The sequence below is a fragment of the Juglans microcarpa x Juglans regia genome, chromosome 5D (genome assembly GCF_004785595.1).
Source record: "Juglans microcarpa x Juglans regia isolate MS1-56 chromosome 5D, Jm3101_v1.0, whole genome shotgun sequence".
Classification (NCBI taxonomy): domain Eukaryota; kingdom Viridiplantae; phylum Streptophyta; class Magnoliopsida; order Fagales; family Juglandaceae; genus Juglans; species Juglans microcarpa x Juglans regia.
The window spans coordinates 34,961,102-34,973,774 of NC_054602.1; the positions used below are offsets into that span (position 1 = coordinate 34,961,102).

General features: G+C 32.8%; 1 protein-coding gene across 1 annotated transcript; it reads right to left on the minus strand.

Annotated features, from left to right (window-relative positions):
* Nucleotides 1-7,724: 7,724 nt before the first annotated feature.
* LOC121264439 lies at nucleotides 7,725-11,191 on the minus strand. Its single transcript, XM_041167604.1, has 3 exons — nucleotides 10,453-11,191; nucleotides 8,586-8,925; nucleotides 7,725-8,226 (listed from the first exon to the last, which is right to left on the minus strand). Exons 1-3 carry the CDS (start codon nucleotides 10,866-10,868, stop codon nucleotides 7,999-8,001), a joined length of 984 nt encoding a protein of 327 aa, XP_041023538.1. The 5' UTR covers nucleotides 10,869-11,191; the 3' UTR covers nucleotides 7,725-7,998.
* Nucleotides 11,192-12,673: the final 1,482 nt, after the last annotated feature.

Genomic DNA, 12,673 nt, shown 5'->3' on the forward strand with positions numbered 1-12,673 from the left:
AAATTATAAAAAAGAGTTGGGATGAATTTATTTTTCAAAAAGCCTAAGAAGTGCTCTTAAAATGCAAGCGAGCAAAAGTGAAAGCGCCTCGAACGTACGCGTTGGCAGGTAGTAGGATATAGTTTTAGGCTTTAATTAGCCAATACTTGACAAGAAAACACTGAATCTAGTGTCGTCTCTTTGAGGGACAAGGATGTTGAAGCTCGGCACACCTACCAATTTACCCAATAAGATGATAACTTTTTGCATTTTCTTTAGTGAATTTAGCTTAATTATTCCAAGTACTCCCTAGCTTTGCGGTGTCTAACTGCCCTTTGATTCTGATATTTTCGCTGACTTTTGAATTCCCAATTTATAATTATATGGTAGGTTTTGAAGATTAGTAACAAAGTCTAATTAGACGTTACACCTTCCTAGCTACTTAACGTTTAAGATTAATAAAATTATCATGAGGATTATGTAACATGATGAGATCGATTGAGTACATTATAAGTAATTAACTACTTAAGTTATTTATAACGAAATGATTATTTTTTGTTAAAATAAGTCTATTTTCGTCATAAATAGTTATTAATTTTGTTATAAATAATTGATCACAACTATTCGTTTTTTTTATAGTGTCATATGTACATATAAGGATGATGATGAACATATTAATTAGGCAAGGAAGAAGTTCTTATGATTTACGACATTCCATGACTCCAATTGTAATATTTACCGGCTTTCTAAAGGATAAATAATCCTAGACATGGTTTGGGTTTCTTTTGAGATTGTTCTAAATTGCATCAAAGCCGATTTCTATTAATTAGAAGTATGGAAAAGTAATAATAGAATATTAAATAGTAGTGAAAAGTAATGAATAGTAATAAAAAAATATGTAAAAAATAACAATAAATTAATGAATAGTAGTTGAATATTTTAAGAATACCTAATGTATTCTTCATACCCAAATTACCTAGCCTTAAAAACGACAGGATGAGCAAAATTCCATATTAATGTACGAAATACTCCTGATTGATTATAGAAGAATGATTATAAATAGTATATGGCGTTGCCCAGAAAAGGAAGGTTATCACGATTTATAATTATTATTTCAAAGAACTCCAATTATAATGTTGTAGAACTGATCATTTCGTATGTCTCTCTTCCAATATTTATTAATGCATCTGTTAAGATTTAGTAAAAGCTTGAAAATGATTAATGTTAATTCGCCGTTATTATGTTAAAATATCAAACAAAGTCTGATCATGAGCCAATAGTTTTTAATTTATGATGTGCCCACAAGTTGACATGCATATTTGTATTTCTACGTACAAACCAAACAAATTAAATTACATTCGGTACTAAACGCGATCACCTGATCAAGTTGACAAATTCAAGGCCGCAAAACCCAATTAATGAATAGGACCATGATCTTAATTAGTATAATCGCAAAACAGGGGTTACTATTCGGTCATGATCTCCATGCATGTTAATATTGCAATATCAGGTAAAAAAACTGTTTATTTGTTATTAGTTATTTTTTTATAAAAATGACTATTTTTTGTTAAAATAAATTTATTTTTATCATAAATAATTATTTTTATTATAAATAATTTATCGTAAATCTTCATTTTTCTTGTATTGGACCATGAAACAACGACATTAACAAAAAAGGAAAGGAGTTATATATATATTATCAATTCCCAGAAGCTGGAATATTATAATATGAGCAATTTTCCTCGAGATTTCTTATACATATTACAATATTATTTCTGAACAACAAGGAACCTGGAGGGAAATGGCCATTTAATTAAATATTGCCAACGGTGGGCAAGTAATTTAATTTTTTTTTTTTTTTTTTTTTGTCCTTTTTGAGACCAATGTATGTATGAAAATGCAGGGCCTAGAGGCTAGCTATAAAGCCTAGCTAGCTACAACCACAACAATTATTTTCTGTCTGCATCGATCATCCATACACCAACAAGCTTAAAGCAAAAATAAAAATAAAAAATGATATAATATTCTTGTATATATTCTGTCTACCAAGGTTTTAATTAATTTATCGCTCATATTCGTGGATCAACCTCTGGAAAATAATTAATCAAGTGCATGCAGCCTAGCTAGATAGATCAGTTAAGTCGTCTTAATTAACAACTATCAAATTGGGATCAGTTGGGACAAGAATTAAACTGGGTAATTACGTTGAGGCGATTTGCAATACTAGTACTGTAAATTTTTTTAAAAAAAATCTAACTTACCCCATCAAAAAGTACTACTGCATCATATGCATGCATGGTAGATATCACAGTTACAGAAGGTAGTACGCAGTACGCCTGCTTGCATGCAGGAGCCCTATACCATCTTTCGTGCTTCTTTCTTGTACATTGACATGACATAACTTTGACGGGTCCAACGTCCATTCGGCCGGCCTACATGTGAGCTATCTTACCAATTATTTCTTTCAAGTCGACCCAAGTTGATTTCCTCTTTTGACTACAGCAAATTAGAAAGTTGATTTCTTGATATTCATCTCAAATGCCTCCAGACACGTACGCAACCTTTTATAGCATACCGGTAGTCCCCATATATAGCTAGCGTACTTACAGGCCAGCATTAACGTAATCAAAGCTGTTCGTAACCATCTAGATCATTAAATCAGTCGTACGTCCTTGCGATCATATTTCATAATCACATAATTAGCTGATGAAAGCAAATGATGGAGCAATCATGCAGTACTACTCGATTCTCTTAATAATTACTAGCTAACGTTTTTGTAGCCACGAGTGTAATGGGATTTTTAGGTTGTGTTTGAATGTTGAAGTGAGTTGAGTTGAGATGATAAAATATTGTTAGAATATTATTTTTTAATATTATTATTATTTTGAAATTTGAAAAAGTTGAATTGTTTATTATATTTTATGTTGAAATTTGAAAAAGTTGTAATGATGAGTTGAGATGAATTGAGAAGAGTTAAGGACCCAAACGAAGCTTAATGGGTGCCCTAACTACTCCCTCTTTTTTTGTTATTAATATATATATATATATATATATATATATATATATACAAGTCACTGGAAAAAAAAAGTCTGGTTGTGGGAATAAAATAAATATAATCATAAAAAAGTGTTAGAAGTAGGTATGAATTGGTAAGTGGAACCTACGTACGTGAAGATTGTGATGATCATCAAGGGTGCTCAGATTGTGATGATCAAGGTGCTCTTGTAACGATACAAGAAAGGCCCAAGTTAATTATGTTTATACCATGCTCCAAAAGGACTACTCAATATTATAATTAGAGTTTCTTGGTATTAATATAAAAGATTTGAACTTTTCCATTTCAAGCAATCTGGAATCTCATTTACCACGTGATTCTTTTACACAATCATACCTGCAGCATGCATTTAGGTTATTACAAATTTACACAATCACTCAATTTAAAGGCATTACAAGAATTTCATCTCCTAAATCTCCAATATCCTTGTCGAGCCAAATTCATTATAGATAACACAACTCAAGTCCCACAATCTTGTTGAAACTTAACTATAAGACCATTTATAATGATTCGAGAAAGGTCCCATGCATACTCAAAATGAGTAGTGAAGTAACGACGGATCGCATTCATTATCTTCCTATACAAAATCCAACGAATTTTACTTTATGATCGAGTGTTGGACATCCCGTGTCATGGGAGTAAAAGCTAGAGAAGGTGAAAAATCCAAATCAAACTCAAGCCCGTTTGCTTGATTGTGTGATCACTCTCAATAACAAATAGATCAAAAAGGTAAGAAGATGGTCAGTTCTTTTCATTTTGCAAGTATGAAGTATCTATATAAAATTCTTACTTTCTCAATGAGCACATGTTTTTTTCCTGAGAGAAAGTAAAGGAGGCAGACAGTACTGCGTGCGTATATGTTGAACGCTACCTGATAAGATTAAAAGACCGAGGGTGGACCTAGCGACCATTTGGGTGAGAAAGATATGGTCCTGACCTGGAGTCGTGGCGACGAAGCATGCAAAAGGACGGTTGGGTTTAATTTTGGTGCAGGGTGTACTGTAGTGTCGGTCAGCCGCAAGGAGAGACTCAGTCAATATGAAAAAAACTGATCAGAAGAGTACTCGTGCAATTTACGACAACAAATTAATATCCGGAGATTCTGGGTTTTTGCTTGATCACGTTGATCGCCATGCCATTGTCATCTTCCTCCCTTTTTTTTTCCTTTTTTGTTTAATAATTGAGCCAAATAATTATATTAAATGAGGCTGTTTGATAATTAGGCGCGGCCAGGGGAGGGGGATTGGCATGCATGTGGGGGGCTAGCTACAACACTATAAAGTTTTTAATAGTAATTGAAGAACATGCGTTTTGCTAAAATACAAATTGGCGTGTTTGAACTGCTATCACAGGAGCACCGGCCGTCTGCTGCTGGCCCGCCCACCTTAATTTGACGTGTTGTCATCGCTCTTTATTATCGCTCGCATTGATGTCAGAGTCACTGTGTGGCCTTGGTCGCATCCCTTTTATAATAACTTTCAGAAATGCTAAACCCACTCAAATTTGGGTTTGAAAGGGTGTTTCGAATTCTTTTTTTTTTTTTAGTAGTTAAGGAAATATTTTTTAATGATAATGTGAATTTTTTTTATTTTTAAAAATATTTATGATAATTAAAAAAAATATATAAAAAAATTTAAAAAATATACTATTCGAAACACTTATCCGGTGACTGTAGAATGAACTCATTAACTTTAACACCGCGGCCTTGTGTGGCCAGCAGCTTGTAACTAGCTTAGCTAGGACCTAGTGCAATATTCATCTCTTCGATCTCCTAACTAGTTTAAACTTTAAAGTCTAGATTGGATGATAAGAATATCTAATATTTTTAAAATATTTTATTATTATTTATTTATTTTTTATTGCTATATATTTTTATTTAATATTTTATCATTACTTCTGATACATATATCGCTAATTGAGTAGGAAAGTTGAATTTATTTACATGAGATAATTAAAGAGTTCTTGGGGCAAAGGATAAAACTTTTATTTTCACCTAAGTGCTATATATAAAGCGAGAATAAAGTAATTAGGACATTACAAATAATAAGACAGCAAGAAACAAGCCACGATGTGATAGATTTCACTGTACGTGAGAAGTGCACGTGTGTGTGTGGAGACAAAAATCTTAAGAAAATCTTAAATTTGGAGGTAATCGTTGATTGTACAAGTACGGCCGCATTCCTTGCAAATTACGTGGCCATGTCTTTTCTCATTTGTTCTCACTTCCTAATAAAGCCAACAGCGAAATAAAATAACAACAAAAGAAAAAAGGAAGATTATTTTTGGGTCCATAATTAGCTAGCCCACGTCATGAATGAAGGAAGAAGAAACGTTAAGAGAAAATAGACATATCTATGTCAAGAGTAAAGATACTTGTTGTTACAGAACGCATAAGTATCGTATAATTATTTTAAAAAATAATTATATTTATTATTAAAAAATTAATTTTTTTTATATAAATTTCGTAAATATATATATATTTTTTAAAGTGATTATACTGCGCACTCATTTTACGACTGTAACTATCATTTCTACTACGTCAAAATGCATGGCTGTTGGTGACTCTGGATCGGCGATTTCATTAGTTTCCCAATCATTATGATTCATTGCTATTTACATTTAGGTTTAAAAAACACAATTTCTATCTTTCATCTTCTCCCAGCTCCCAACTATTTTTGCCACCTGAAAAGCGATCGATCAAAACCCAACCAAACATAAAAATGATGAACTTTCATTATTATTCAAGCACATTGTGGCTGGTTTGGATTTGCTAAACTCGAGAACATCGAGAATTTAGATTTAGATATTTAAAATCTATTTTTTTTTAATCTTGAGCATATATTTTAATATTAAATTTAAGATATTTTAATATCTTGAGCATATTTTAAGTTAGAAAATGATACTATATCGTCTAAGTTATTCTCCTCAATTTGACTCCTCATGTATTTTATATATTTTTTAATTTTTGTTACTTAATAGTTAAGAAAGTGACTATTAGTGTATTGATTTTTTTTTTTTTAAATTTATTAAATGTTTTTTTTATCTAATTTATATGCCGTTGAATCACTAGCTATAGGCACCTAGCTAGCATGTGTAGACCTCATTTTTATGACTTCTTAATTAGATTAAAAAAGTGATTTTAAATATATAGTTTTTTATTATTTTATCTAATTTATTAGTTATGTATAGTCTTCTTGTCCCACATCTATTTAGACAATTATCAGATCGTTTTGGACGATTCCAAGAAATTTAGTGGTTAAATCATATATATATATATATATATATATATTTATTGTATCTAATATATTCGGTAGGTGTATTAATCTTCTTCTTGTCCCACAAGTATTAGACATGAATTATATAAGATCTCGTTTGGACCTTGGTGGTCATGATCATCATCATGATTCCAATATATAATTAAAAATTTAAATAATTCTAATTAGCTAGCAGCTCTATCTAAACCACCGATAAAGCTGGCGATCGATCGATAACCATTTCCGTCCGTATTTTCAAATCTTTTCCCAACCAATAGTAGAAACCAGGAATAGATGATGAGTTGTATCACACAACCATGCAAATAGTGCTGCATGGCGTCCTAGAGCATTTAGATGCATGCATATATGCAAGCATGGAGCCCATTCCCAATCAAAATTGTTAGCGAATAATGGTACGTATGAAGACTTTTTGAGAGATTATATATGATTTGTAAGACTAATATGATGGGACGTTTTATCAAGAAACATGCTTCTTTTTCTGCACAAATTTTTAAAGTAACGTTACATACAGTGTAATATTCAAGCATTATACAAATATATTAAAAAAAAATTATTATTAAAAAATTAATTTTTTTATATGAATTCTATATTTATTATTTTTTAAAAAATAATTACATAATATTTATACACTCATGACTGTAACTATAATTTTTCAATATCTTATACCCTTACATATATTTTATTAAAATCTAACAGCCTCATTAATCTTAATTTTGGTGTATATATGGTGGGAATTTCTTTTTCCTTTTCCCGTGATACAAAGGGTATGTACTTCAATTAATGTGGACATTTAAAATCTCATTAAAGTGTGAGATCAAATCCACGAAGGTTTTGTCATTAGATTCTTGTGGGGGCCTCAAATGTGACATCTCAACGAAATAAATCTCATCTGTTTCCTCAGTCATGTGTGTGCACATATACACACACGTACACGCGAATATATATTAAAAGTAATTATAAGGCTCTTCACTCTTTCAAACACCAGCTAGCTGATTACCTTATTAATGGCAATAATTAAACCACTTAATAAATTATTAGACTTTAACTTTATATTTTTCAACCTTATTATCAGTCTTCAATCTATATATAATGGTTTAATTCAATGTCAAGATTTGGATTATCGCTTATCCAATTTTTTCGCAAGGGTTGGAAGATATTGTATACATGCTCTTAATTATTTCTAATGTAATTTAATAAGTATACACTTCAATATATATATATATATGTATATATACACACACATATGGCTTGTATGAGTTGTAATGTCCCTGCATTCAACTGATCAGCCTAATAAAGTTCATTAGCCTGGCACCTCATTAAAAGATTCGTACCTAATCAATTGCATATCTAAAATATTTTGAACGAAATGGATAATAAATTAATAAAGCTGCATGATTCATTTGGAGGTACAATACTATTCATAAAACAGCAATATTGGCAATTCACCAAACAATAACATTCTAATTAATATTAAAATAAACCAACCTATGACTCAAATTCAGAACCTTCAATCTCATGAAATATACATCAAGAGGACCCACGTATAAACCGGAAAATAATTATCCAAGAATGACAAAAAAGGAAAAATCCTTGAACTCTAAAGATCATATCAAGAAATAATTAAGAGCATTATGATGTTGTGTAATGTGTATGAGGTTTTAATTGGGGATGCACTTATGTTTGTGTAAATCAAGTCAATAAAAAGATACAAACTTTGTATAGAAATGTAACGATGACTGCAAGTAGCACCTGGTCAAGTAAGGAAATTGTCTTACTCCTTGTGTTGTTAAAATTGTAATTTATACTAGAAGATATATACTTGAGCTCTAGGGAGTAAGAGGCTTCGGAAGCTTGAACATCTGGTTGATCAATGATCGATTCTCCATAAACGCATTTGAATTCTCCCATGCTCCATTCCTATAAACACGATGTAGAATTTTCAGTTAAAATCTGATCGATCTTCACATTGATGTGAGCTTGAGAGGTAACTTGGGTTGTTTTGTGGATGTAAAAAAAAAGGCCTCCCTTGAAAGTTGAAACCCCTCTCTCCCTAGCTACATATTGTTGATACGCTAAGTTTTAATTTGCAATAAAAAATCCAAAATTTAAATTCTCTTACAAATTAAACTTTATTATGTCAGTAACCCCACGCTGGCCGACTAACGACAACAATTCGTTTTTTAGGACACATCACACATTGACAAATGCCAATTCATGCAGCCAAAAATGGCCACGAAATTCTTCAGCAAAAAAGAAGAGTAGAAGAAATTAGTTACCTCTAGCTGTTTTCCAACAGTAATAGCTATGGTGTCCGGGCCTTCTTCAAAAGACAAAAGACCTCTCTTCGATTGAACATGAAATTGACAATGCTCGATATGAAGGTGGAAGCTTAGAGCATGACTAAATGATTTGTCGTTTCTCTGATCATTTGGCAAAGGGGGATTTTCTTCCCTAAGGAGATCTTTGTTGTGATTTTGGTATCTGTACAAGGTAACAACAGTTTCTTTCTCTTGCATAACCTTCCCAAACTTCTTATTATCCGCATTTTCTATGAGAACTTGAATCAACTGTTTAGCTACTGCATCAAGTTTTCTTGCAACATTCTCCATAATTTGACTGCAAATAAAAGGAATTTGAGTAATTTGTAGTACTGTTGTATATCATTTGTCTTTAAGAGAATTATTGTCTTGATCTGCTCAGGTTGGCCAGGCATGGACCAAACTGTACACCGTAATTGGTCCAAAATTTAGCATTTAATTATAATAACTACTGAGTCATGTGTTAGGGAACGGAGTTTGGATATAATCACTTAAAACTTATAAAAGTATTTGACGGTTTGGACTAGTAATATTGAGATTATATTAGACAATACATTCATCCATTAGTCCCTAGGATTTTGACCAATTTTAAACAAATCCTTAGGATTACGGGTGCTACCCACCCTACACAGGAGAGTAGCCAACCCCTTCGCAACCTGCCCCCACCTGGGCGGGGAATCATTTCTGCCCCCGCACCCTGTCCCTGCCTCCATATACTCTCTAGCTTTGTCCGTTCAACGAGTGGATGGGTGACTCAGTCCATCGGCCGTATTGCCACCCCAGGCCATCAGTAATCCAAATCCGCGCATATGGAGCAGCGGAGAAGAAGAAGAAGAAGAAGAAGAAGAGGAGGGAGGAGGAGGAACAACGTATTGCACTGTTGTTGCATTGGGGACAACGACGAAGGAAGAGATGCAGAATAGAGAAAAGACTGAGAAATGGGGGGGTCAAATGGCGGAAAGGGGTTCAAAGGGAAGAGAGAATTGAGAAAATAAACCAATCTAAGATTTTTTTTCCCTTTTAATTATATCAAGGTATGGGGGTGGGTGGGTAGTCTCGCCCGCTCCCAGCACCCACCCCTTTCTTTTCTTAAAAAGCTTGCCCACTCGTTTGCTTGGATCGGGTGGATTGCCCACTTGAGCCCCTGGCCCCAACTACCCTAGTTAGGATTTTTCACACAAATGATCCCATTAGTATAGACCCACTTTCAAGATTATCCAACATTATAATACAAGTTAATCCTAGAGAAATATCATTTTTCTTTTAGAAAGAGTAATGTTAAATACAATTTTAGAGTGTGCAAGTCCCGTGTACTCTTTTTGGAAAAAAGAGTAAAGTCCACAATTAACATGGATGTCACAACAAAAAAAGAAATAAAGCATTGAAAACTATAAAATAAATGATGTAACTTAGAAGTGCAAAGAGAGTTTTTTTTTTTTTTTTTAATTTTTTTTATAGGGAGTGCAAAGGGAGTTTTTAAAAACACTTATAAATCAAATTAAATAAAAAAACCTAACTTTTTCTATTTTTTTCTTTTGTTTTTTTTTTATCCTTTTCTAGTTTTAGTTTTTTTTAAAAAAGAAATTGTTTGTTAAGTGTTTTAGTATTGATTGGGCCCGTTTAATATTGGGCCCGTTTCAAATTTGATCGTCAGACCATAAGCATATAGTCTTTATATAGCCTAGGCCCAAATATGGGCAATTGAATATGAAATATAATAGGGTGTTCGGACTTCGGACTAGGTGTAGACAATCGGGCCCAGATTACAAATTAATAGTGTAAATCCATAATATATATATAAGAAATTCAAAAGTTATCAGCCTACCTGAAATTGCGATTGATAAATTTTCCCTCCGATTCCGGAGAAAGAGGCCAAACAATCTCCTCCCGATTTCCCTTGCGCTCCACGAAATCAGAATTTCGGAACACACCCGTGGCCGCTTCCACGAACGACCGTAACTCCTCGCCAGGTATCCCGTGGCCGCTGATCCGACATGCACCGTACTCCCTGGCCGACCTCAGTAGCCGATCGACGGACTCGCGGCCTCTCGACGCGAGCGATCGGACATCGATTTCGACCGGCACCGGATGACGTGTGCTCGACGGCAACGCCAGGTGCGGAGGTTGCAGCGAGCTTTCGAGGTATTCGATGAAGGTCTCGTTGGCTGCAGAGCGCGATCCAGTGGCGGTGGGTATCGGAGACGGAGGTGGCACCATGGTGGACGTGCGAATGGTAGGCATGGCGAACCACGTCAAATATAGTGGGAGAAAAAGAGAAAATGAGGAGGAGGTGGTGAGGCGGGTATATATAAAGGCAGACGTTCAAGTTTTTGATCCAACTTTTGGAAAGAAAATGCAGGGCGGGGGCCCCTCTCTGTGGAGGATGGATCGATGGTGATGGTGGTGGAGCACGTTAGGCGTAGTACTCACGTCTACGTGGTTAGCTGTAAGGAAACAACAGTTGATGGTCAGATTAATCGTGTTAATTAAGCTTAATCTGTCGAGCCACCACAGCCCACCATGATCGTTCCCATAATCCAATCTTTTACCACCAGGCCTCTTTGTAAATTCATTTCTATTTTCTATCAAGATAATTACAAACCGGGTTTTTCTAATTCTAATATAATATTTTAAAATATTTCACATTTTATTCAATTAATTTTTCTTATTTTTTAGATGTATATATAATTGTAAATCAAAATTTTATCTTCAAGCTTTTTCAACAGCAAATGTTGTTACACATTTCTTTTTTTTATATGACTTGATTGGTCTTAACTAGGATTTATTCAATATTAATTTAAAAAATTTTCTTTATGCATTAGGATTACGACTATTATGAATATATAACTAATCGTGTACGTACCTACGCGATGTGCGGCAGATTGTAGAGTAATCTATACCTAATTTTTTCGATTACTATATATGTATAATCAATTAGATATAGAAAATAAGATAAAAGAGTTAAATAAGAAAGAAGTGAAAGTTTATTGCGCCTTTTAAAATTCTAAATTGCATCATATATATATATATATATATATATACACATGTGTGTGTGTATTGACATGAACTTTCAAATTATTTTAAACTTAAATTACATTAATTTTTATATACATCTAGTGAAAGAATGGATGAGGTTAATATTGTCTAACAGGATGATCAGCAAAGCTTATGCTTAAAAAAATAATCTAAGCTTTAGTTTTATAATAGTACCTGTTTAATTTTTTTTAAGCATAGTACCTGTTTAATTATTACATGATAAGAGATTGAAACTCATAAAAATTATATAGGTAATATAACCTGTTTAATTATTAAAAGTACCAATGGTGTTAATCAAAATCATAAGAAATACCATAAGAATATCATGATTAATTAAATATTTAAAAGGAAAGAGAGAAAGGGAAAATAAATTATACTGCAAGATCATGATGATCACTACGATTATTAAAACAAAGAAGAGGAAAATTGCTAAAGGATGTATAGAATTAAGAGTGCCATGTTTAAATAGCAATTGAGAGAGTGCATACATTTTGTTCATGATGTGATTACATCATATCACTACAAAAAATTGGGTTTTTTTGAGACAAATCATTTTGTCTCAAAAAACCTAATTTTCATCCCAAAATATTTTTAGAGATAAAATAATTTCGTCTCTATTTTGTTTCAAAAAGCCTGTCTCAAAAGGTTTTTGGAGACAAAAATTGAATTTCGTCTCAAAAAATAATTTTTAGAGATGAAATTGGGCAGAATCAGTCGAAACTGTTCGAACGGGCTTTTTTTTTAGACGAACCAATTTCATCTCAAAAAACCATTGAATGGAATCTTTTCAGTTCGAACCGACATGGACCGTTCGAACTGTAATAAATTTTGATTTGAACTAATAACCATATTTGATTATGTTCAAAGGGATGGAGTGTTCGAATTAATAAATTTTTCAAATGACTTGTGTTCGAACATAAACTCTGTCCATTTGGAAAGACATTTTATTTTCAAAATTTTGTATGTTCGAACGAGGTTTTGCATATTAATGTTGTTTGAACAAATATTTT

Bases quoted from the DNA above. Each gene is read 5' to 3' on its own strand.
- LOC121264439 (XM_041167604.1), bottom strand. From the start codon at position 10,868: ATGCCTACCATTCGCACGTCCACCATGGTGCCACCTCCGTCTCCGATA. The intron at 8,926-10,452 runs GTAGGCTGATAA...TTTTATTTGCAG, and splicing joins TTTATCAATCGCAATTTCAG to TCAAATTATGGAGAATGTTG. The intron at 8,227-8,585 runs GTAACTAATTTC...TCGTGTTTATAG, and splicing joins CTGTTGGAAAACAGCTAGAG to GAATGGAGCATGGGAGAATT.